The 25,557-nt window shown below is 39.6% G+C and overlaps 3 protein-coding genes across 4 annotated transcripts in view; 2 read left to right on the forward strand and 1 right to left on the reverse strand.

Moving 5' to 3' along the window:
* Positions 1–450: 450 nt before the first annotated feature.
* LOC119741744 (gamma-tubulin complex component 4-like) lies at positions 451–22,112 on the forward strand. Of its 2 annotated transcripts, XM_038217627.1 has the most exons (15): positions 451–608; positions 2,196–2,352; positions 2,660–2,763; positions 3,504–3,694; positions 5,189–5,378; positions 6,354–6,528; positions 9,472–9,596; positions 10,968–11,124; positions 11,593–11,709; positions 12,110–12,227; positions 13,596–13,773; positions 19,326–19,460; positions 20,260–20,376; positions 21,445–21,620; positions 21,945–22,112. In XM_038217627.1, exons 1-14 carry the CDS (start codon positions 531–533, stop codon positions 21,589–21,591), a joined length of 1,989 nt encoding a protein of 662 aa, XP_038073555.1. In that variant the 5' UTR covers positions 451–530; the 3' UTR covers positions 21,592–21,620; positions 21,945–22,112. The 2 variants fall into 2 exon arrangements, with proteins under 2 accessions (XP_038073555.1, XP_038073554.1); XM_038217626.1 differs by lacking the exon at positions 21,945–22,112 and having other exon boundaries at positions 21,445–21,763.
* Positions 15,751–18,688, forward strand: LOC119741745 (nociceptin receptor-like). Its single transcript, XM_038217628.1, has one exon. It carries the CDS (start codon positions 16,934–16,936, stop codon positions 18,290–18,292), a length of 1,359 nt encoding a protein of 452 aa, XP_038073556.1. The 5' UTR covers positions 15,751–16,933; the 3' UTR covers positions 18,293–18,688.
* Positions 22,113–24,920: 2,808 nt separating the features above from the next.
* The window catches only part of LOC119741748 (furin-like), a 48,851-nt gene continuing 48,214 nt past the window's right edge, over positions 24,921–25,557 (reverse strand). The window contains 1 exon segment of the mRNA XM_038217630.1: positions 24,921–25,504. The gene's annotated coding sequence lies outside the window, so the exon portion shown is untranslated.

The following is a 25,557-nucleotide window of genomic DNA, read 5'->3' on the forward strand; positions in this document are numbered from 1 at the left end:
TTATAATTGTGTGCACGATTGAAATAAATTATAGACCTAAAATGACCATGATTCCTTGTGTGTGGCATTGTGCTGTATTTTGATCGTTTTGTTTTTGTTTTTGCATTATCAAGGACGCATCGGTCAAGGTAAAATGAAATGCATGTGAAATAACCAAAATCATATTTATTGATTTGCGAATTAATCCTTGCTTTCTGAGTGTTGTGCGGCAAAGCTGAATTTATCAGTATTTGTCTAAGTATTTCCTAACAAAATTTGAAATGTTTGTCAGTCCCAGATTTATGTCTAATGCACATTTTTACAATGACTGAGCCTTATTGAGATGTTATATGAAGAAAAAAGTGGCGTCAGGTTGCAACATTCTTTCCCACGTGGGATTTGTTTACAAACACAACCCTGAGGTCAACGTTTATGAGAGGTCCCTGTTGATTGGCCAAAAGAAATGACGTCATGTCGAGCCGCCATTTTTAACAGCAGACGACGACCGCGAAGGATGATCTCAACGCTGCTAAACTTTAGAAAATGTCAAGATGTTGCACGAGTTGCTTCTCTCTTTGAGTGGATACACGGGAAGCATATTTGTTGAAGGAGAAAAGGGTGCTATAAAGGTTAAATTTCACTTTTATTCTGTGTTGTTTTAACTTAGCTCCTGCAAATCACTCCATCAATGCAACTTTAGTTGCCATGCGTTGTCTGCCTGTAGGGCGTTTATTGTCGACACCACTGGCACTGCACGAACTCGAAGCTAACGTGAACGTAGAACTTCGAAGTTGAAAATTTCGTTTCGACTTTGAATTTTGAGGAATGTTTACAGATTTAGATTTAACACAATCCATATTACTAAACTTCCCTTTTAATACTTTGTATTTTAATTATTACGAGTGTGTACAGACAATGACAGATAGGTCTAAGTTGCTAACGTATTGATTTTTACTTTGTTCGGGAATAGGGCCCCCATTTTTAGTTTTGGTCAAATTAGAGTGAAATTAAGAACAATTTTTATCATTCCAAAATGACTTTTTGAACCCAAGGAAGACTTGTCTCACAAATAGCACCTTTTTTGGGGCACAATTGCAGAATACCCCGCCACTCACCTATCCCACCTCGTATCCGGATACGCGGATAAGGAGTCACGCTTGGATGCTCAACCAAAACCACACGCGTGTGCCACCCCGTATCCCCGTATCTGCGTATCCACTTCCCGGCACGTACTTTGGACTTAAACGTTTTCCCCCAAAACCACACGTGTGTGCTACCCCGTATCCGCGTATCCACTTCCCGGCACCTACTTTGGACTTGGACGTTTTTCCCCTGCTCCCCATTCAAATCACGTTGTCTCTGCCTTCGTTATTTTCCAACATGGATGGATGCTTCGTTCTCATAAATAATACAGGGAAATAGCGCCCTCTTTAGACCCTCCAGCGCTCAAATCCACCCCGTATATATTGTATCCGCGTATCCACTTCCCGACATCTACATGTACTTTGGACATTTCTGCAACATTTTCCGACTGCGTAGCTTTTAGGGGGTAATTTTCGCGTGGTGGGGTATTCTGCAATTACTCCTTTTTTGGTAATTTAGAAGTTGTGATTTTTGTGAGCGTTGGTGCCATGCGATCGATTCAGTGCGGGATTGTACATTCACGGTACATCGTGGTGATCGCGATCTTTATTTTCATGTTGTGATTGTCGTCTTCCTCATTTTACTCCAAAACTCCTCTCAAAAGTTCAAAACCCTGCCCTCTATCTACGACATACCTGTTTGTCTTAATGTCGCCAAGTTTTGTATGTCAAACTAAAAACAGATTATTTTCTCTTATGACTAGGAACAGGGCCCTACTCTACACAATTGCCGTTACAGTGCATTTATGCACTAGTAAATTCAAAATTGTATTGTTTTAAATCAAATCTTACTTCTTAATTTATTCCATTATTGAAGCAGATTTAAGTTTCTTTCTGATTCATGGATGGTAGGCCCTACTTTGAAGGGAATTTAAATCCGAGAACCACTTGGTGACAACTGAGACATGCGCAACGGTTTGATTTTCATCAAAAATAGAAACGACTTAAATATTAGGAACATTTAGATGATACACTTAATTAAATGTGTTGGAACTACATGTAGGGCACGTGTTGTTTTTCTGTTTCTCATTTTATGATTTGTAATAATTGAAACCTTTTGTTTTCTGATGATAGGTCGTTCCAGATTTACCATTTCTCCACTGTAGTGAGGTGTACATTCTAAACAGGCTATGCATACTTGGTACACACTACAAACGCTTCCGAGAATTTATCAAGGAATACACTGGCTCTCCAAGTAGCTCCCTTGAATCTGCCAAAAATGCACCAAAAGGTATGATCTGACTTCCTTGAATGCTGGGAGATATTCCATAAAAATTATTTACTTTGCCCAGACTACTGTGGCACTGCTTCATTTGAACAATAATGTTTTATCATTCAGGTGTGCTGACAGAGATTTTTCTTGGGGGGAGGGGGTGGAATTGTTAAGACTTGTTCAGGAAATATGAGACTCGTGCAATTGCAGAGATTGCTATACATTATAACCCTGTTCTGTTTTTATTTATTGGAGTAATTTATATATTGTATCGAGAAAATGAACGTGAGATAGCCTTCATTTGTTTTTTTTTCAATTTCAAAAGATCTGCTGAAGCTTAAGGATGGGCTGTACCTACGTGCCTTCTGTGCTGGTCTGGATGGAGTGCTGGATCCATACAGACAAGTGTTACTTCAGTTAGAACAAGAGGTAACTGATATGGGGTGAAAATAAGTTGAAGCAGTGCTGACCAGGAATATTGGAGCTGAATGGAGCTGAATTTTCGGCCTGAGCAGGCCTTCATCGGAGCTCCGATGAAGGTTTAGTCAGGCCGAAAATTCAGCTCCAATGTTCCTGGTGAGCACTGATGTAATTTATTTTCATCCCATAGGCCTATACTTATCTGCTTCATTTTAAAAGATACAGGGGTTGGTCTTCTAAAAATTACATGTAGTTTTTGGGGGTTTTGCTTTTGCACAAACCTTGCAAAACACTTGTTAAGGAACGATGAAATAAATATGTGTAGTTTATCATCTCTTTTTGCATTAGTAGTGATGGTCTCATGTGGTTTTATTTATTTCAATTCATAATCATGCCAGGAGGTGAGGAAGAAAATTTTGACCAATTGTGACCTCTTAAATAGTAGGAGGGTTAGAAAATGGTTCTCCTGCCTCATCATATGAACTTAACATATATTTCCAGTTTCTAATGTTGAAAATGTTAATAAGATGAAAGACATGTTTTGAATTGACTGTTTTTCGGATATAAAAATAATATGTGTATGTCTCAGTGCATAGTACAATGTATGGTGTTTATTGATAATCTGTTTCAGCGGGTATTCTACTTCAACATTGTGCATGTTGACATTAAAAAATCCGTAATGAACCACATGTTTTGAGAAAAAAAAGTAGAAATTATGTTTACGATGTCGAAACTTTGTAATTTTTCAGATTCTCTCTGACCCTCACCTGACACCATGCCACATCCAGGAGGTACTGGAGCCATACCAGCTGCTGTTCCCAGACCTGTGGGCGGTTATAGAGCAGATCCAGTACCAGAGGGGCCACGGAGGCCACATCTTACAGATAGTGCATCAGCACTGTAACTGTGGCAAACCAATGGTGAAAGATGCCTTTCAGAAGTATGTTGATGTTTTGTTTAACCTACAATACTGGCCAAATCTCGCTGGGCCCCCAACCCCCCGGCCCCCGCTCAATGTTGTCTCTCATTGCGCGGTGTGTGCTCTATCAGCTGAAGAGAACAACATTGACCGGGGGAGCGGGGGAGTTGGTGACCGTGGCAGGCTCAGGAAGTGTCCCAACCATTTTGGCCGGGATTGTAGCTTTGTGGAAGTCTTTACGTAAATGGTATTTTCCAACCCAATTTAGGGACTTATGATGTTCTTGGTTTTTATTGTCCTCAATTTTTGAATGTCTCGGATGTCATTATGTTGGCGGTCTTTGATAGTCAGTGATTCTTGTGTCCTGTCCATTTGTCTCTCCGTCTCTCCGGCCTGTATGTTCTGGGAGTGTGGACTGGTCTGGGTCTCCGAGAGTGTTGAATTTTTGGCCTTGTATTTTATAGTTTTTTTAAGCCTCGTGTATAGTTTATTTATTTATTTATTGATTTATTTGATGTATACTGTATTGTAAATGTTTCCATGTATTTTTATACTGATTGTTTGATGATGGCCCATTGAAAATCATCCCGAAGTGACATGGCTACCATCAATAAATAAAGTTATTATTATTAATAATTGAAAATCATCCCCGAGGTGACATGGCTACCATCAATAAATAAATAAATAAAGTTATTATTATTATTAACCCTAACCCACCTCACTCCTCCAAAATCCTCCTGGCGGTTTTGGAGGATTCTAGAGGATTGAGGATGAATGATGATTGAATCAAATGAGGATTCTGGAGGATTGAGGATGAATGGTGATTGAATCAAATGAGGATTCTGGAGGATTGAGGATGAATGGTGATTGAATCAAATGAGGATTTTGGAGGATTGAGGATGAATGGTGATTGAAGCACAAGAGGATTTTGGAGGATTGAGGATGAATGCATTTTGAGGCAGCACTGTCTGATGATTTTGAAGGATTTGGCGTTGGTTATCCTTCATTTAAACACGAGTGCAAAGTTTTGGGATGAGGAGGATTTTGAAGGATTGAGGAATGCATTTTGAGGCAGGACTGTCTGACAATTTTGAAAAATTTAGGCGGAGTTGCAAAATTTTGGAGGATTTTGGAGGATTGAGGATGGTTGTAAGCAACAAGGGCCTAGGGGGTGAGAGTAATATCAGGCAAATGTTATTTGCCAAGAAGTCTTAATTAACCTCTCTATTAGTCTTATTGATATGGCAAAAATTGCCAGATTTTGTCCATCATTTCAAAGAACAAAATACCTTATTACCATCAGTGTTGTGTTAGGTAAAAATTAAAAAAACCTGTTTTTTTTTTTAAATTAAATTAAAAACCCAAACCTTTATAATTTACAACTTTTATATGGAATATGATTTACAAAGTAAGTTGAATGAAGGATAAAGCCCATACATTGAACCTCTCTGGATGCAAACGTCCATTTGAAACATCATTGTTGAATGCTGCTTGTATTTGTTTTCACCTCTGCAGGATTCTGTTTGTATGCCACAGCGTCATGTATCGTCAGGTCACAGCCTGGCTGCTTCACGGCATGCTCCTGGACAATCATGGTGAATTCTTCATCCACAAGTCGGCCATGGCTAGCCTGGCAGAGAGGCAGTATGATGACGATGATCTGGGCATTGGTGGCGTGACTGGCAGGCAGATGAGAGAAGTCATGGTAATTGTAATCATCACGATAATTGAACCTTCGTGCTGCCAGTGTACTAAGTGACCCTCTCAGTTTGATACAATTAAAAAATAAACCAGTTTCTCGTCCCCACCCGCTTTCTTTTTACCGCCCACCTCCTTTTTTTTTAATCAAACATTTGTAATATATGTTACAAACATATTATCATCGGCACCACGAACTGACACTCATTTCCGTAACTTGAAAACCACGTTATCAACAATTTTGGTCTTAGGGTTAAAAAGAGCCCTCTTCTTTGTTTTATAAAAAATCCTGGACGAGAAACTAGGTTTCTTTTTTTAATTGGCCTAACAGTTTGACATAACAGAAATGGACATGATGGAGGTGATTTAGACGTAGAGCAAGGATTTGCTCTATGGTTTAGAGGATGTGTACTGATATTAAAGTAGGCCAGTTCGGTATTGCAACTGAACATGGGCGTGTCGGGATTCCACAAACATTACTTGGGGTTAATGCAGCCGACAAGTCTACATTGTACAAAAGCGTATGCATGTAGGTACTGTAGAATAATCTGCAATCTGACAGTAGATGGGTGTAGAGTTAATGCAAACGTTGGACTTTAAAATTACTAGAAGTAAAGCCTTCATCAGTGTGTGATGATTCCCTGCAAACTGCCCTCAAGGACTATGCTGCTGCAAATACAACGCTGTCAACAGCAATCTGATCGTCACAAATGATCAGCAACTGAACTTCAAGAAAGTATTTTTTTAGACCCCCCAAAAAACAAAGTTTTAGTGTAATTAATCTGTGACTATCGATAAAAAGTTGTACTTTCATTCAGAATCTGCAGAGTTCTGGGTACGCAACATTTTCAATCAGGTAGCGGGTATCCGGACAGTACAGTAGATACCCCTAACAGACCTTAAATCAGATTTCGTATTTCTGTTATCTGAATGTTCTTGGTGTCTCCCCTAATTTGGCCAATTCTTTTATGTTATTTTGCAGCAACTGAATGAAGAAGGTAGACTCCCTGAGCGCCCCGCCCACACCCATTTTGCCATCAGGCCCTCCATGCTGCCCAGCTACATCCCAGTCCGAGTCGCTGAGAAGATCCTGTTTGTTGGTGAATCCGTCCAGATGTTTGAGAATCGGAAACAGAACATTGCTTCCAAATACTCAGGTTGGAATATCAATTTTGGAAAATAAAAGTCACAAGTACGCCCTCCCTATTTGCTGAATATTATCTTCGGCCCTTAAAAAAATGTTGGAATTATATGTAAGCAAAAACTAATATGAATTGTATTGAAAAAGAAATTTAAATTGTTAAAATCAATTTAAAAAAAACCTATTTGGGAGAGCTTTGTTTGAATTCATCAGCATTATGTGAACTTTTCTGAGCAAAATATCATGTTGAGTCAGGTGTCATACCAGCTAATTATGCCTGTTTAAGATTATTCTGAAAATTAATGTAGCTAGCGTGATACTCTTGAATTACTACAGGCTCTGTGAGGGTATTGTGTTCCTGCACTAGAAGTAGTCTACAGGGTGTATTAAAAAGAAGTATACACTCAGAAAAATGTCCCTAAAATGAAAAATTTAATATTTTTGGAATATAGCTCCATACATATGGGTAGATATTGTGGCGGACTTGGCGCTGGGAGAAACCTAAGGGGACTGGTCTTATTTATCGAAGGACTCTAACCAACACCTATTATCCCACAAAAATATTCATTAGCCTCGTGCAAGGATGAGCGGTTAGACAAGGGGGGACAATTAACGAACGGCAGATTTTGCCTAGGGGCTGTTCGCTTGGTGGAAATTTTCCACCGTTCTGTGATTTTGTTATTACTTGAATGTAAACAGAGCACTTATTAATCCTAATAACCTTCACAGTGACCCAAATAATCCTTACAGTGACAAGTGTTCCAAGGACGATCAGTAATTGGTCTTATTATTCTCTATCCACGCTTCAATTATAATCTTTATATACAATCAATCAATTTTATAAACTAATAATTCTCACTTGTGATAACCCTCACTTATTATAACAAGGGTCAACTGTGCCCCTTATAACGATCTTGGCTTTCAATAATCCTCACGTGGTCAACTGCACCACTTAATTATGATAACTTGACTTAACTTGCACAATATAATCCTTACAGGCAATAACCCTCACACGGATTAAATTATTCCAATAACCCCACGTTGATTATTATTCCAATAGCCCTCACACAGATTAAGTTATTCCAATAATCCTCACGCAAATTAAATGAGTCCAATAACCTCCACACAGATTAAGTTATTCCAATAATCCTCACGCAGATTAAATGAGTCCAATAACCTCCACACAGATGAAGTTATTCAAATAACCCTCACACGGATTAAGTTATTCCAATAAAAAACCCTCACACAGATTAAGTTATTCTAATAATCCTCACGCAGATTGGGTTATTCCAGTAACCCTCACACAGATTAAGCGTCAACACAGGTTGTACTACGCAATCCCAATAACCCTCACACAAGGGCCATGTTCAGACACCGTGTTAGCTAAAACGGTAAAAGTTAAAACGGTCGCTCGCCACGGGAGGCCCATCGTAAAAATAAAACTACCGAGCGTCCAGACATCAAGTTCAACTCGAAGCAGTTTATCTCAGTTGCTAAGGTCACGTAGAACATCCGCCTCGGCAAAAACCGCGCGCTAAAAAGAGCCTCTTCACTCTTCAATTTTTACAGTTCGCTACACGTGGTCTGAGCCCCTCACCGTGTGATGTGTGTTGCCATGCCGTGTTTGACATCACAGCCTTGGCCGGTCATGTAGCGTGGCACGCGGTAAACATGACGACAGTCACTTGTCCACCGCGGCGATTTCCCGTATCAGCCTTACACCATTTGTATTGTATCGGCCTTACACCATTTGTGTTTACATTTCGGGGCTATTTTCTGTACCTTTCGTGGTGCAAAAAGACATAAAAAAATTTCTAAAAAGTTGATTGAGATATAAACACGTCATTGAACAGATTTCACTGCACTCAAGGTTTACTGCATCAACTTTGACAACTTGCCGGCACAATATGTCAGTCACGTGAAAATACACGATAATATACGGTTGTTGCGTTGGCATCTACATGTTTGTCATCGCATCATACGTGTGTACGTGTGCGATCGAGTGAGCACGATATGAAACTGGGACCATGTGGTCAGAAAACTTGCGGAAATTGGACTTGAAGTTGGATTTTTTTAACGGTAGGAGAATTAGGACATTGTTTGCTTAATACAAAAGCGCGCCACGGAGAAGGCGTTACGTAACTTTGGGTCACTGCGCTGGCTAAAACGGGCAGCGTTTTAGCTAAAACCGTTCAGACATCGTACTAGGAGATAAACTCGTTCTGGTTATTTGCTAAACCCTCCCTCCGAGGGCGTTTAAGTTGCCGTTTTATTTTCGAGTTGAACTCGATTCGGTCTAAATAAAAGAGTGTTCAGACATCGTTTTAGCAAGAAAGTTACACTGAATCGAGTTCAACCGGTGTTTTAAGGGAATTTAAAACGGTGTCTGAACGCTAACCCTCCCAGGAACTCAGAGCAAAGAGCCAACTTGTTAGGCAGGCTAGTTCAATGATAACGGTTGTCACCCATCAAATGGTGTCCAACACATGATATTAGCAATCTACCACCAAATCAAAATCCCACTAGCCTCCAGCCAAGTTTTGCAACTCCCAGCCCTTTTGTTCCAACACTAATCCAGACCCAATAATTAGTCTTAATCCTGAGGGCGGTTCAACCCCCCCCCCCCTGCTAAAAAAAGAAAAGAACCCAATTTGTTTGTTTGACTCAATTACATGCATGTGTCATTCTATAAATTTGAGATCCACTTTTTTCCTGTTCCTGTTTTTATAATTCTGATGCATTTTTTAATGCTGTTGTCTTCCGCGAACTGCGCACTTAACAAATACAAAATCAATTGATTTTTAATGATGCTTGAATGGCAGATGACAATGTTCCGTAGTAACAGGGACAGGAAAAAGGTCACTCTTTATTCCCTAAATTGATAGAATTACTCCTTATACATTTCACAAAGATAAAAGTTGTCTTTTCTTTTTTACGACAATACATGGCTTGGTTCCAGACTCTGTGTTGGGAGACAAGGAAGACGTGTTTGCAGCTAGATTCCATCAGCTGAGGCAGGAACCGCTCTTCTCCATCAAGAACTGTGAAGATGCCATTGATGAGATACGCTCCTGCGTTGCAGAGGTAGCCCCAGACTTTTCAAATGTGCTCACTAGTCTCATGAACAGTATTGTATGAAATAACAAAAAGTCTTGTAAAGCTTGCTTTTCGTTTCTTGTTTGTGACTTCCCAGTTGTATGCCCGAGACAAGAGTCGATGATATGTCTGTCATTCATATCGTGAAAAGTGCCCTATATTGGCTGTGAATTTTTTTCATCCTTAAAGTCCATATGGGCGCATACTAAGTCACACTTTTACCTAATATAAATCTTAAAGGTATTTTATAAAAACCATTTGCAAACATCAAAAAACAAAACCAAATTATTTCGAAATATCTTACATTACTGTAAGTGAATAATAGTCTCAAGCATCATGTGAAATCATGGCACCTGGTGTGCCATCATTTTCAAGAAAAGTGGAATTTTTGTGTCAATTTCCAGCGATGGTCGGCTGACCATTGTTGGACAAACAGACTTTTTTTCAAATACTGCCCCCAATTTACCAAATTTAGTTAGTCCACATTTTGTTTGCAATTGGTTACACATCTGTGAACGGGTGCAAGCCAGTGTCACAAAATTTGCTATAAAATACCAGCCCCCAAATCCATTCATTTCTGAAAATTACAGCAAAAGCAAGTGTTGTATATTACCTTTAACCGTGATTATGCATGAAGTATTCCGGATTTTTAAAAAAGAGTCTGAATGAGAAACATTTATCACCAATTTTTTTGTTCATAGGTTTATAATCAAGGATAGCAATGACCTTTTTGGGGAGTGCCTTTTTAGGCAATTGCACATGTGAGGCATTCTGGAAAAAGTGGTGGAACTGGGCACAGGCAACAGTGGAGAAAGATGCAAAAAAATCGACTGGGAGTGATTTTTTCCTTCAATTTTCAGATTTATTTATGTGTAATCCTTGATATGTCTACTACACATTTTAAAGAAATAGTTTTAAAATTGTGGAATAAAAGCATTTATAAGGGGAAAAAAATTGGCATCTTTCATTTTCACTACTACAAAATGCAAAACTTTAAAGGCCTTTTTCTCAGTATTTTTACTTTTTTGGCATGTTGATAAATGCCAACTTTAAACAGCCCTAACTTGTCAATGGAATGTCCGATTGAGGTGCAACAAACAGTATCGTAAGGAGCATGTTATTCTCTTTTCCAATACCCGCAAACGTAAAGGCGCGCAAACCCTGATTTCGACCTCTGCCCAGTTCTGTCTCATTCTGCCAGAACGCCTCACAAATTTTGCACAATTGGCCAATTAACCCTCTGTTGGATATTTCATCATTTTATTTTCTCTTTTCTCCACCAATCTTACCCCTGGTTTAAAATTACTAAATGTTCTTAAACTTACTGGAGATTCTTGGTTCTTGGATTCTCATTTACAGCACCTATGGAGACTAGTGGTTGAAGAGTCAGACCTCGTAGGCCAGCTGCACACTCTCAAGGATTTCTTTCTGCTAGGGAGAGGGGAGTTATTCTTAGCCTTCATTGACCACGCCCAGAACTTGCTAAAGACTCCACCCACATCCACAACCGAACACGGTACGTACAAACACTATTGGCAAGTATGTTGTCTTTAGATTATTTTCTTCAATTACTTTGATCATTGAAAGGTTACTCATTCAAACCCAATATTTCTCTTTGATCGTAGCTAAGATCCAGTGTTTATTTCAAAGTTGACTACCAAGCTTATTTGCTGATAATAACAGGAAATAAGTCAGCCTTTTGTTTTGTTGGGGGAGTCATTTTTTTCCCTTAATATTTTGTACGGAGCGTGACATTACTGTCAGACATGTCAGACGTTGGACATTTACCTACCATCTACGTACCATGCTTGTCTGAACAAATGTTGTTCTGTGAGTTCAATCTTAGCATACGTGTCAACTCAAAATTGTGCTTTGTGATACAGTAAGACAGCATTGATTTTTTTCAGTTTTGAAAAATCAACAGTGCATAAAAGTCCATAGTTTTGTGATATGATAATTTACCTTTTCCCCCCTCTGTTGTCAGATGTCAACTTGGCATTTCGCCAAGCTGCTCACAAAGTTCTCCTTGAGGATGACACATCATTAGGCCAAGTACGACTGACCGTGACGTGTAAGACTCCAGCGAAGGGAGCTGGCAAAAGTGAGTTGATCATGGACAAATGGTAGACAAATTAAAAGTTCTGGTAACTTCTCCATGTGTATTGTCATTGCAAGTTTGACACAGTTTCATTATTCCCATTGTGTAGAAGTACCTAGTGGCCTAGTGGTTAGGGTTCATGACTCATAATCGGTGGGTCAAGGGTTCAAATCCAGCTGCTGGTCATATTTTGTGTTGTTGGGCAAACCACATTGTCTGACCATTTTATACCGTATTTGAGCTAAAAAGAATCGTTCAGTCAACTTTTGTATCGTAAACGTTTCTCAGGACTTCTGACAATTTGGTGTGTCCATTTATTTGTTACGAGTTATTAAATGATTCTTATTTTATTTACATCGTTTGTCAAATTTTCATTTGATTTCCCCATATTGATACTGTACAGAAGTAGAAGCAGCCCCTCAGTCTAAAGGTAGTGGGGATATTGGTTGGAACTGCCTGGGCATGACATACAATGTACAGTGGCCGCTGCATACACTCTTCAATTCAGCAGCTCTGGAGAAGTATGTGAGAAACTCTATCAAAACCTGCATTAATATTACTGTTATTGTTAAACTCATTTTTTACCACAACATGAGTGTTATGCACTATATCAGTGGCTTTGCAGGAGCAAAGACCTAGGTCCAAATTCCTGGCTGTCCTTAAATCATGGAACTCGGGGCACAGGCCGCAGTGGAGAAAATGAAAAAAAAAAATGGAATGGAGGTGATTTTTTTTTTTGATTTTTCAATTTATTGATGTGTGTAATCTTTGATATATGTCCTTCTACACGTATATTTAAAGAAAAGTATTAAAATCGTGAAATAAAGGCGTTTAAGAAAACAGTTGGCATCTGTCATTGTCACGACTACAAAACTTGAAACTTCAACATGTTCAAAGGCCTTTCTCTCAGTATTTTACTTTGTTGACATATTGATCAGTGCGAACTTTAAACACCCATAACTTGTCAACGGAATGTCAGATTGAAGTGCACCATACAGTATTGTAGGGACAATTATATTCTCTTTCCTATTACCCGCAAACACTGATCTGACCAGTTCTGTCTCATTTTGCCAGAACGCCTGACGTTTTTGTTCCTTTTTTGTTACATATTCTGTTTTGCACTATTCCTAGAGAATCACTCCCAAGACAGAATGCTCTCTGTGCAGAAACTTTATGTAAAATACCGAGTACAATGTGCAACTACTTTTCAAACGAGTACACACAAAACCTTAGCATCTTTGCATTATAGAGATGTGCCTGATGAGTCTGGGCATACAGTGGCAATGGCACAGAATCAATAGTTTGCATAAAAAAAGTCAAACACTTACGATCTCTGGCTGTGTTCCGTGGTCATATATGGGTCGTATGACTGGCTGCCAAAGCCACCTTTACATGCCTGCGGCTTGACCACGTAGTAGCCGTGTCCTTCGCAGTTTAGCTTCTCAGCTGCGAATCAGGATGATAAGCCTCCCAAATTATTATTATCATAAATCTAAATATGTGTAAACTTTTATTTTGTTTTCAATACCTTCATTTCCAAATGTGCATAAGTGGTCCCAACTTTAAATAATAGGTTATTATTATTTTTTATTTTATTTCTTTCTGGTAATGAAACCAAGGATTCCTCATAAGTGCCCTAGACACTGTAGCTCGAAAGCCTGAAGAAACCTGCAGAGAGAAGGCAATGAGAAGAAATTACAGTTTTAGAGGTGGGAGGAAAAGCCCAGAGAAATATTCTGAGGAAAACCCACGGAATCAGGTAGGGACTGAAAACCCAATCCACATGTTGGCCCGGGTGGGATTCGAGCCCGGGTCACAGCGGTGGAAAGCGAGGAAAGTACCGCTACGCCAACCTGACTCCCCAATGTACATGTATCTACCCCCATTAGGTACAACACCTTGTTCTGTTTCCTACTGAGCATCAAGCGCGTCCAGTTGGAACTCCAGCAATGCTGGGCCCTCCAGATGCAACGAAAGCACGCCCCTGTGGACCAATCGGATGCCAGCAAGTGGCGTCTGCGATCCCACATGGCATTCCTGGTGGACAACTTGCAGTACTACTTGCAGGTCAGGTGCATATTTTCAATCCATTTTGAAACTAACTGTTGGTTTTAGTGGCATTACTGTTTCTCAAATTGTTCATAATGTGGTACCTGTTTCTAAGACAATACTCTTCAACCATTGACAATTTACAACCCAATTCGTTAGCATGTATTTGTGTCCAGAAATCAAAAACATTGTCACTTCTTGCAATAACAGAGATGTACACTGTCATTAATCAGTGATGGAGGACTCAAGTCCATTTTTTTTTACTCGTGACTCGACTTGGACTCGTGGCTTTTTGGAATTGGTTCGCTAAGACTCAGCTAGTGGCTGACTCGGACTACCTGTCGGACTCGAATCGAGTCCATTTTAAAAGACCGTGTTTAAACTTGAGAAGAAAAAAAATTGTTTTAATTGTTTTTAAATCTGTCCTGCGTCTGTTGTCTGATTACTTTAAACTCTTACCTGAGAAAATATCTTTTAAAACGATAAAATCGGGGAATAAAAGTGCTTTTAAGGACAAATAATTGGCATCATGGACACGTAAAAGGCATTTTTCTCAGCATTTTACTTTTTTGACATGTCATCGAAATGTGAACTTTAAACAGCCATAACCCATCAACAGAATTGGAATACGATTGGAATGCGACAAACATGCATTGTTGTAAGGCAAATTTTATTTTCTTTCCTATTACCCGGAAACCCTCATTGTGACTTCTGCCCAGTGCTGTCTCCTTTTGTCAGAAAGCCTCACATATATTCATTACCTGTAGTATGTTAATAAGGAAATAAATGTGTGCTCAGGAGGTTTTTATCACTCTGTTTAAGACCACTTAGAGTCTGGGTGCTGATAACTACCCGAGCCAGAGGCGAGGGTAATTATCAGCACCCAGACTCTAAGTGGTCTTAAACAGAGTGATAAATACCGACGGAGCACATATTTATTCCCATTCATTAATACCTTTTCGGTAAAAAAAAATCATATAATTCGTTCAAAACATCCCGATTTTGTTCAACAAATTCACTTTATGCTTTTTGAAACATCCCTCTTGCAAAATAATGGAGTGTTCAGCTGGCGAGTAAGATGTAAACAACCCTTTTATGGAGATTGACGCGCGGGCATCATATTCTGCGCGATGTCGCGCAGAACGCACCTGGCGCGTTGCGTTTTCAATTTAGAACTATACAATTCTGACTCCCTGGTAGTGTTGCGCATGCCTACGTGAGGATTGTGAACCTTCAACCAATGAAACGATAAGAGGCACTGGATTTTTAGGAGTCCACATTTTATTGTGACACTGGAAAAGTGTTTAAGACCAGCTAGCCATGTCTTTGTCATCCGTTTAAGACCGGCCATGTGACAGGCTCTCGACCAATAGGAATGCGTAAACTGTCTTAGGTATTTATGAATGGTAAATTCAATGTACATGTACCTTGATATATTCATAAGCCTCAGTTCCAGTAAGCCAGTTTGGTACTTCAACTGCGCATGAGCATGAAAGGAGACGGTTGCACAACGTTCACCCGTTAATTAACAGCAGAATAGGCATGCGCATAACATCGTGATTACAAGACACCTCCACTTTATCTCAAATAACCTCTGACCTTGACTACTTCATCGAGATACTGAACTGGTTTGTTTAGCTGATGCTAGTGTTCATTTAACTGACACACTGAGAAAGATTGTTTCATTTCAGTAACAATATGTTTACTGTTGCAAATGTCATAGAAATGTTTTTGAAGACCCTTCTTCAAATCTATTGCCAAGTACAAGGCCCCTGGTGTGTGGAGTTAAACCTATGAATGAAATAACTGCAAGCACTGTAAATCTTTAATAGTCTTTTTAGTTTTAATAACTTGTTAATATTCTTATGTGTTCACTATTTGAACCAATGAAAGCATGGCATGGTTTGATTTAAGTTTTATCTCAGGCCTGTTTAGTTGCAAACAAAAATCCCAAATGTAGTGAGAAATGAAGTTGATTTTTGTTTTTTTAAAACTCCTTATGCCCTCCCTCCAAAAAGCTCAAGTTTAAATGCAAAGCACCAAATTTGTCATAACTTACTTTGGGGTAGGAACTGATTGTTTGCTGCCGAGTTTGCTGAGAGTTTGCAGCCTTTACCAGAGTTTCAGCAGGCATTGCTATTTGTGTACATTCAATATTTTTTATATAAAGACTTATATTTGTGAATATGTCATGTGCTATCGGTTTTGGAAGATAAATTTAGAAAATTAACTGTAAGAAAACGAAACAAGGAAGCTGCGAGCTTGAAAACCAAAAGGGAAACCACCCATCATCATGTGAGTGATGCTGAGACTGAGAGTTACATGTACTTTGTCAGTTTTGATGTGCCATTTGGTCATTTGCAGTTTTTAACTAGCGCACTCTATCTTCAAGGTCATTTTTGCAGGGTGAAAGTGGCCACAATTAAGCGAGTCAGTTTCGATGTGATCCACTAACGAAAGTATTTATAAGTACAACACTTCCTCTTGAAGATCATTTTGCATTTTCTTAGCAACCATATCATGTCGTTGTTAATGCATGGAGTTCACTGCACCTTGAGCCTGTAACGCAAATGCCAACTTGACATCATTTCTCATCCCAAGCCATCCAGTTAACAGGGCCATCAGTTCTCTGTGGAAAATTGGCTGCACATACTATGGACAGACAGCCCTTGCTGTTGCCTACTTCAAAAACACGAACGGATGACAATTTGGTGTCACATTGGCTGTAACTTGACGTAAGAGGACACTCAGGACAGATAGTTCTTGTACAGACTCAAAACTTGGCAGTGGTGAAATACATAAAACACTGGCTACAAAAGGCTGTTGGTTGGAAACTGTACCCAAGTGGAACAGCAACTGCTACCGGGTATTTCAGATTGTCCTTCATGTACTTGTTCAAATCTTTGTGTCCTGTGTACTATTTGAGAGGCAAACTTTTAGTTTGCTATTTTTGCAACTTCATGTGAACAAAGCTGCAGTTATATCCTCACCGGTAAAACTTGTCTTGCTTGATTTTGTCGTCATCTGTGAATCACGCTTTTCTTCAGTTCACCATTCTGTGAGCAAACTTCTGCTGTGTTTCTCCACCCCACGGCTCTGTACAAGACACTGAACAATCACATCTACTGTTATAGACACTGCATGAAATATACACCAGCAAGAAGACTCTGTGTCAATCATGTGGTCGTACAACGCAAATGTCACCGTCTATGCCCAAGCTACAATGTCCCTTGCTCAGCTGGACATTCTGGTCTGTACCTTCTTCACCTGTGTCTTCCAGAACAACAGCGACAACTGCTCCGTGGCCTATTCCCTACCCCAGTATGACCATCTACTGATCTGGGATGCCAGGGGACCAGCCCCTGGGGCACCGATGAACGAGTCCTACAATGCACAAAGCAACGAGACGTACAAACTGTTCAACCACTTGTTAGAACTCCTTGGCTTAGACAACCCGGCAGAGGCTGACAAGTATGTGTATTCCAACACAGAGACTGTATTGTATGGTTTTGCCCTGCCTGTCCTCAAACTACTAGGCATCCTATCCATTCTGTCTTTTTTCTTCACCCTTCTCAGAGTTCCCTCCATGCGTAATGTCACTAATTTCTACCTGACTAATTTGGGTGTTGCAGATCTGATAGTTTTGATTTCAGGTGCCACATATCATCAATGTGCGGTCTTGACTACACAAAACAGATTAGATATCCCATATTTTGGTGGATCAATCCAAGCAGTTGTTAGTGTTTTAATCTACTTCGCCAATGTCGGTGGCTTTTCATCTCTAGCATTTGTTATTGTGCTATCCTATGATAGATATTTTGCCATTTGTCATCCTCTCAAATACCGTAATCTCAATCTGAAGCGACGGGCAATACGAGCAGCAGTTTGCATATGGCTGCTGTCCTTGTCTGTAAATGTTCTTTTTTTGTGGACTAAGTTTCAGAGCCTAAATGCACCAGCAATCAAATGTCTTGTTTGGCCAAAGGAAGAAAAGTATAAACATCTATCAGGTAATGTGCAGATGTTATCTAATAATGATGAAACAGTTGTGACTTGCTTTCAGGTGATTCGTTACATGGTACTCTGTACGTACATGTTGAGTTTGATCCTCACTTGCACTTTCAATATCCTCCTTATTAAGGGACTGCATGCACCAAATCCAACTGGTGATCAGATCCAAGGTCCGTCAAAACATCTAGGAAGAGTGACTCTGATACTTGGCATCAACACAGCCGTGGTATTTGTCTGTTTTCTACCCCAAGTTGTAACTGCCTTATTGCTCATTTTATCGCAAAGCTTGGATGAAGTGAATTTATCTGCAGATGTTAAAAGGGCATTGCTTCTGATGACTGCTTGCCTCAGAGTCATCAACTCTTCCATTAATTCAGTCATATTCAATGCTGGTAGTGGAAGGTACAGGAAGGCCTTTAAGCAAGCCTTCTGCTGCGGAAAGAGGCAGCAAGTACATGTACCAACGATCAATATCCCTCTGCAGACATTACCAAGAGCAGATCCTGCTGATAGGATCAGATCATAAGATCCACAAGCAAAATCCCTCCCCCCCCCCAGTAAAAAAGGAAAAGGACAGAAAAAAATGCAATCCTCTCTTCCAAGAGTTTCTATTACTTCCAAAAGTTCCAAAGTAATTTATCAATCTGTCGTTTCTAAAGCTTTTAGACAAATTTTTATCCACAGCACTTCAGTTTTGTTTGGGAACCATGGTTTACTTTATTTTAAAAAAAATAATAAAACTCTGTCTACCACCACATTTTTGATTTCCACAAGTCAACAGATGTCAAATGGAAATTGTTTTCAGCATTCTGTAAAGTACACTGTATATATAAATAGAACTGACTGTTGTTTATGTAAAAACAAAAAGAAGCTTACTATGTTTATTCAAAGGCTGTAATTGTATTAAACATACCGATACTGTATCTTCCACGCTGACTTTTTGTGTGTTTGCTTTGTAAGTACACCAGTGGACTTGTCTTCAACAATCCTTGCTTTCAAAATAGGCTCTCCCTGAATTCTGTGGGTTCTTTTAATGCTGGCCGTAGAATGTAAGAAAGATTCCCAAGAAAGCCTTTCTTTGACATTGTCATCGGTTTAAAAGAACTGTCTGACTGTTATTAAAAATACATACTTTTATAATAAATATACATCGGTTAAAATATGTCCCTCCTACATGTACCCATTCCTTCCTCTCCCCCCCTCCCCCCCCCCGGCCCCCTCCCTGTAAGGGAAAAACTTGAAATACTCCAGTAGGCTCTAGAATAAACGCAAGAGACCAATTTGACAGTCACTGTATTCTCAGTGTACTCATGCAGGCACGTGTTCTGCTATAAAAACCTTTTCGTGACTGGACTCAGACTTCGCGCGAACTCGAGCCTTTGTGGACTCGGATGAGGTGGACTCGACTACATCACTGTCATTAATGTTGTGTTCAAACAAGATGTCTTCTCGTGTGTATACTGTGAAACACAAGCACACCCCTCAAAGAAGTGTGCAGTGTAAACCCCCTATATGTGTATCACTTTGATTGTTCAAGATTAATTGATCCATTGTATCAGGTGGATGTTCTAGAGACCCAGTTCCATCAGCTGATTGATAGGATCAACAGTACCAGAGACTTTGAGGCTGTACGGCTGGCACACGACCAGTTCCTGACATCACTACTTGGCCAGTGCTTTCTGCTCATGAAACCGGTAAGTTGCTGATGACAGGGTAGCTGAACGTTACATGAACAAGGTTCCTGGTCCTAGGGAAATGTCAGAATCTACACTTCAATCCATGGATTTATGTGTGGAGTGCCTTGGTCCAATAGTTATGGGTCTGACTCATGTGCGATGGTAACTGGGTATGTATCCTGACAAGGAACATGGTGCTTGTGTTCTTGGGCAAGACACTTTACTAGAATTGCCTCTCTCCACCCAGGAGTGTCCGTCTGACCTTTTTTTAAAATAACTACAAAACCATGAGGTCAATTTTGAAAATGTTTGGGTGTGTAGATACTCCCAAGCCTTGGCCTCCACCCCTATGAGTTTCATTTAATTTCAGTCATGCATCACTGCACAATTGTCAATTGATCACAACAACATTTGTGGACACTGTGACCAAGTTCCATGCCTTAATCAACTTCAGTGCTATGTTATGTAAGCTGTGTAAATCATGCGTGTTAAAAAAGGCTGATGTGGTTTGGGGTAGGAATCATTTGCCTTTGAGCTTTAAACTGAGGTCTTGCCATGATGACTGATAGCCAGGCAAATGATTCCAATCCCAACTGCAGCCTTTTTCACAACATGAAGGATTTTACACAGCTTACTTAACACGGTACTGAAATTGAATAAGGCAAGGAATGAAACGCACAGAGGTTGATGGCCAAGGCTTAGGAGTATCTGCAAAAATAGTCAGGCGGCCATTTTTGGGGGACATACTGTACAATGTATAAAGCAACACATTATTACATTATTATCCCTCTGCTGTGATTTTCCACTTTCATTTTAGGTGAGCCATTGCCTGAATGAAATCATGGAGCTTTGTCACTCATTTGCCGTCTTGCTGATCACACACGCAGCCAGCATGACAGACAGAGAGGTGGCTCATATGGACAAGTTGTCACAGGTAAATTAGTCAAAAGAAAGAAGGACATCATGGGTTAGTTACCGGTAGGTCTGTTAGCTCTAGCGACTTGTCAGCTGTGCTACAGATAGTGTGATCCTGTTGCATAAGTGGCTAGGCTACACCAAAATACCAACACCTTGTAAAAGTATTCCATATGCCATGCATGCTGTTATTCTGAACTTGACTGTTGCATCAAAATTAGCCTCCAGGTATTTTTGGATGAAATCCTAGGGTGAAAGTAGACACAAAAACTGCATTGGATGAAGGGATCAAGCAGTCATGTTGGAACTTTTACATGTATCATGTTTCGTTCCTTCATTTACCTAGAATGTTGGTACGGTACAATAGTTTTTAGCACATCCATTTTTGTTCAACTCAGTTGACCGATTGTTGGAAATAACCATAGAGCTATATTAAATTACTAGAATGCTAACTCATGTACAAAGTGATGCCTGATGGGCGCATCCTTGTTTGTGCACAAACCTATGGAGAACTAGAAATTTGTATTTATTTTGTATGTCTATTTGCATATCTGCATTTGTATTTCATACCGGTGCGTCATCAAAGCCGATACGCCCAAAACCAAAACGCACGATCAGCAAATGAGCATGTCATTTTGCTCTATGCAAACAGCGCAAGTGCGCGCGTCCCTCCGCTGCAGATGCTTTACGCCGTGACGTTTTTTGAACTGTCATGACACGCTTAAGTTGTTTGCGTATCTTCTACTTGCGCGTTGCATTTAGAGTACACTTTCAGAATTCAATCCATCTACATTTGTATTTTGATTGTGTTCTGCAAACACGCACATAAATTCAAAATGTCTGCGCCCAGGGCGGCTTCTAAGCATCTTCGCGCACAAGAATGAAGAGTTAGCGCTCTAGTAATTTAATATAGCTCTATGGAAATCATCTTTATTTCTTGATTTCTTCTAAATGACAGCGAGCAAGATGGAGTAATTTCAGGGGGTGTTTAGTATCAGTCAGATCTTTCAATTAAGTAAGCTTTTTGATAATTCGGTGGGTTATTTTTTTCAATAAATGCAAATGATCCTACTCCTTTCTGTGGCAGGGTTTCAATCGGCAGTCTTCTCTCCTGTTCAAGATCCTATCCAGCGTACGCAGTCACCACCAGGCCAGCCCTTACCTCAGCCAGCTCTTACTACGACTGGACTTCAATAAGTACTACAGTCAGGCAGAGGGCGCTCTTGCACCGTGACAAAACCAACAGAAATATAAGGTTGCAAACTTGGCCGAGTTCGGGCAAGAACCATTGGTCGACTAGTGGTTGATTTGTGACGTACCTTACGCCTGCGCACTAATAGCAACGTGCGAACGTCTCTAGTCAAACGCTGGTTACAATGTAATCGCAAAACATCTGGATCCTGGCTCTCTGCTGTACCTTATGAATGCGCATGGCTATTGGTTACCAGCGATGCAACCAGCCCCAGTAGATTGGTTCCAAATAGTCGACTAGCGTAGTCAACCACAGTCGACTAGACAGAGTTCTGGCTAACTTTAGTCAAACTATGGTTAACCAATAGTCAACAGTAGTTCCTGTGCGAACTTGCCCTTTGTTGCAGTGTACAAATGAAAAGGCTCTGTATATACAACATACGTCATCATTAGTGACGTAATATTTAACAGTTGTTGACTGCTGCGATGTGAGATATGACGTTTTGAACACCGGAGGTGCGCAAAGCGCCCGAGGCGAATTTGTTATACCTCTGTCTTGGATTCTTTCAATTTTGATGTAAAAATCACGAAAACACACAGCAGTAAACACAACAATCATGACAATCGAACGTCAACTCACATGCATGTCGCGTGCTCGAAACAGCTGATCGTCTGCTAGTTCGCTGCTCCCACTCATGTGTGAAAACATGGTGAAAATAGTGTGGGTACCAATGATACAAGCGTTTTACACCGTACGTACAAAGTCATAGCACAAAGGGATATCACGTACGTGATATCCCACAGGGAGTGTGCTATGACTTTTTATAAACTTAACACTTGATCGTTCTATGCCAATGAAAATACAGTATTTAACAGGGGTGTGAAATCTCAGCTTTAAAGCTGATTTCAGCTTCTTTTTTTTTTTGGATTTCAGCTTTTTTCAGCTTTTTCCCTCACTTGCTGTGTACAAAAGTATAGGAGATTTCCAAAGTTCAGCTGTTTTACACCTTTTTTCAGCTGCTTTCAGCTATTTTTATCAGTGGTCACTCACACCCCTGATTTAAGACAGAGGTATAACAAGGATAGTTGCTGCAGCACAAGGTCGCATATAATGTGCACAAATTTGATGACATACATGTATGCATCATTTTGTGGTGCTTGGAAACTATTTTTTTGTTATTACATTGTGGTCCACCCGACAACATGTATGTACATATGTTTATCTTTAAGCAAACTTGAATCTCGATCCTGATTGGTCAATCTACCAACAGTGCGGTAGTATCCCGTAAATCACGATCCATATCGCGCTTTTCTAAGATGCGCACGCTATCCCTACTGCACTCACATGTATAAGAAGATATCCGTAGCACTGGGGAACTTTGCTTAGCTGCTAATATGAATTTTAACAGATAAAACTACACTTTTACATGCTATTCTTAAATTCTGAAAACCGGTGTAAAAGCCATCTGGAATTTTGAACAGAAACGTCCTGCTGTTTTGTTGTGAAATTTCAGGAACATTGTACATGTGTTATGCAGACACAAATCAAGAAACTACATGTAGATCATGTACCGGTAACTGTAATGCAAGTTAATAGATGCACAGAATGGTGCAAAACTATTCTGTTATCAGCCTGAGAAATCTGTTACCTTGACCCTTCTTACAAGAATTTGGGTATGCTTCTTGGGGATACCAAGACTAATACACAAACCATGTGACAGCACTACTGGTACATCAAGTATTTGTTATGTCCACACTCTGACAAGAGTGTAATACTTGGCCTTTTATTTCAAAAATCGAGATTGCTTGGGGAATGTTTGTCATGCAGTTGGTCTGGAAAGGATGAGCTCTCGGCACATGCTAATGTACAGGGCGAGTCGAAACAACTGCATTTAGGCCACACACAAAAAAATAGTCGGTCTCTGGTCAGACCGAAGTTCCAGGATTGATGCGGCGACGCAGGTTTTTTTTTTTTTTGTGGCTTTTTTTTTTTTTTCAAGCTTGTATTGTACAGACAAGGTGGGTACTATTTTGCTTTTTTGTGTCCTCATTATACATTGGTGTCCTCCATAGTTTGCCTTGGTGCCCTTTATCATTTGCCTTGGTGCAATTTTCCCATTCCTTGGTGCTCCTTGGTACAAAAATTTGAGGAGGCGCGGCAATAGAGGGCGCTGTTGTAGCTTCCGTGTTAATTTGAAGAAAAAAAAGTTGACGCGCATGATTAAAATCGACGCGCGCTGACCAGAGACCGAGTATTATTTTTTTGGGCCTAATGCAAAGGAGCCATCTTTTTTCAAAACTAAGTTGAAGTTTTGAACTTTTTACACCTTGTAAGAATGACATATTCAAATCTGTACATGTAGCAGCAGGTGCCGCAATTAACTATTCAATATTGATGTCAATATTATGTTTTTACCCTTCACCGATGTATAAACACTGTATGCTCGGTGTGTTACCTCCGGAGTGAAAGTTGGGAAAATAGTCCCACCCGAGTGATTTTTTTCCAACTTTCACTCGGGAGGTAACACACCGAGTATACAGTGTTTATACGTCTGTGAAGGGGAAAACATAATAATGACAAATTCGTTAGTACATAAACCTTGTGTGGAAAAAATGAAGTTTGTCTTTTGTGAACCTTTTTGCTGCAGTACCCAATTTACGCTTTTGTCCACGAGGCATCAGAATTTTGCATAAGAGCAAAAACGGTACAAAAAAGACATCATAGACAACACAGATTTAAAACTGACTGAACCTTAGCTCATGCTCTATTTTTCTGTTTCACTTCTTAATGTTTATGCAACGTTTCTCTGGGCTATACTGTAGTTACTGTGTCCTTCATTGTTCACACAATTGCAGCTCTGCCCTCTACTTGGCAACCCTGCAAGGCAATGCATGTCTCAGTTCTAGACCTCATGGAAAGCACATCACTGGGGACACGTTCTGTGTTCTTATGCAATTTTTAGATGCCACGTGGACAAAAACGTGAATCGGGTACCGCAGTAAAAAGGTTCACAAACAATCAAGTGGTAAATGTGATTAACTTCACTTTGTCATTCTTACACGGTTTCAAAAGTTCAAAACTTCAACTTGGTATTGAAAAAAAAAATCTCTCCTTTGCATTATTGCAGTTTTTATTTTTACTCACACTGTATAATTATGACTGCATGTAAATGAGAGAAGTTTTTATAGCTTTTGCATACTCTTGATAAAAGCTTTACCGTGCAGATATAAAATAGACAATTTGTTGAAAAAGACAAAAAAATGGAGAGGGAAGACGAAAAGGGTATGGAGCCATTATTGTTCGAAATTAATTACTTCACCAAATTGACTTGTTCAACTTCAATGACAGAAAAACAAACAATAAATCAAGGATTTTTTTTGGCTTTAAAAGCAGTTTTATTATCATTAAAATAAGCTCTTTATTTCAAATCTACAATATCTAAAGCATCTTTCAGATTACATGTACAATAACTCGGTTCAGCGGAATGCACTGAATTAGCTAAATTCTACATAGTGATTCCATTATGGACTAAAAAAACTACATTTTTGTGATTCTTTTGTAACAGCGCTTGTTAAGTGTAACACCCATTGTCATATTCAGTATAAAAAAACAGTTTATGTTTTATGCACTGCACAAAAATTCTAAAGTAATAATGCATTTCTAAATTTGATCGTGTACAATGCTTTGTTTTAACTTGGGTACACACAAACTGTGCAAGTTAAGTTTTTTTTTCTGAGGTATTTTGAAGCAGTTAAAATGCAAATACATCAATGTGTACTTGCCAAGGCAACTGAGGGAAGGAGAGAGAGTTTTTAAATGCCGAGATCAAAATTGATTTTAACAATGCCAATGAATCCCTTTAATACATTTGCATGTAAGTTCTCTTATTACATAAAGAGTGCAATGTACATACGAGTATATACCAATCCAAGCCTTTACTGGGATGCTTCCACACCTGAATGCCCATTACATGTGCGTTTTGTATGCACAGTAGCTCTGAACATCGCT

This window comes from Patiria miniata, unplaced genomic scaffold, assembly GCF_015706575.1.
Source record: "Patiria miniata isolate m_02_andy unplaced genomic scaffold, ASM1570657v1 HiC_scaffold_5, whole genome shotgun sequence".
In the NCBI taxonomy this organism is placed as follows: Eukaryota; Metazoa; Echinodermata; class Asteroidea; order Valvatida; family Asterinidae; genus Patiria; species Patiria miniata.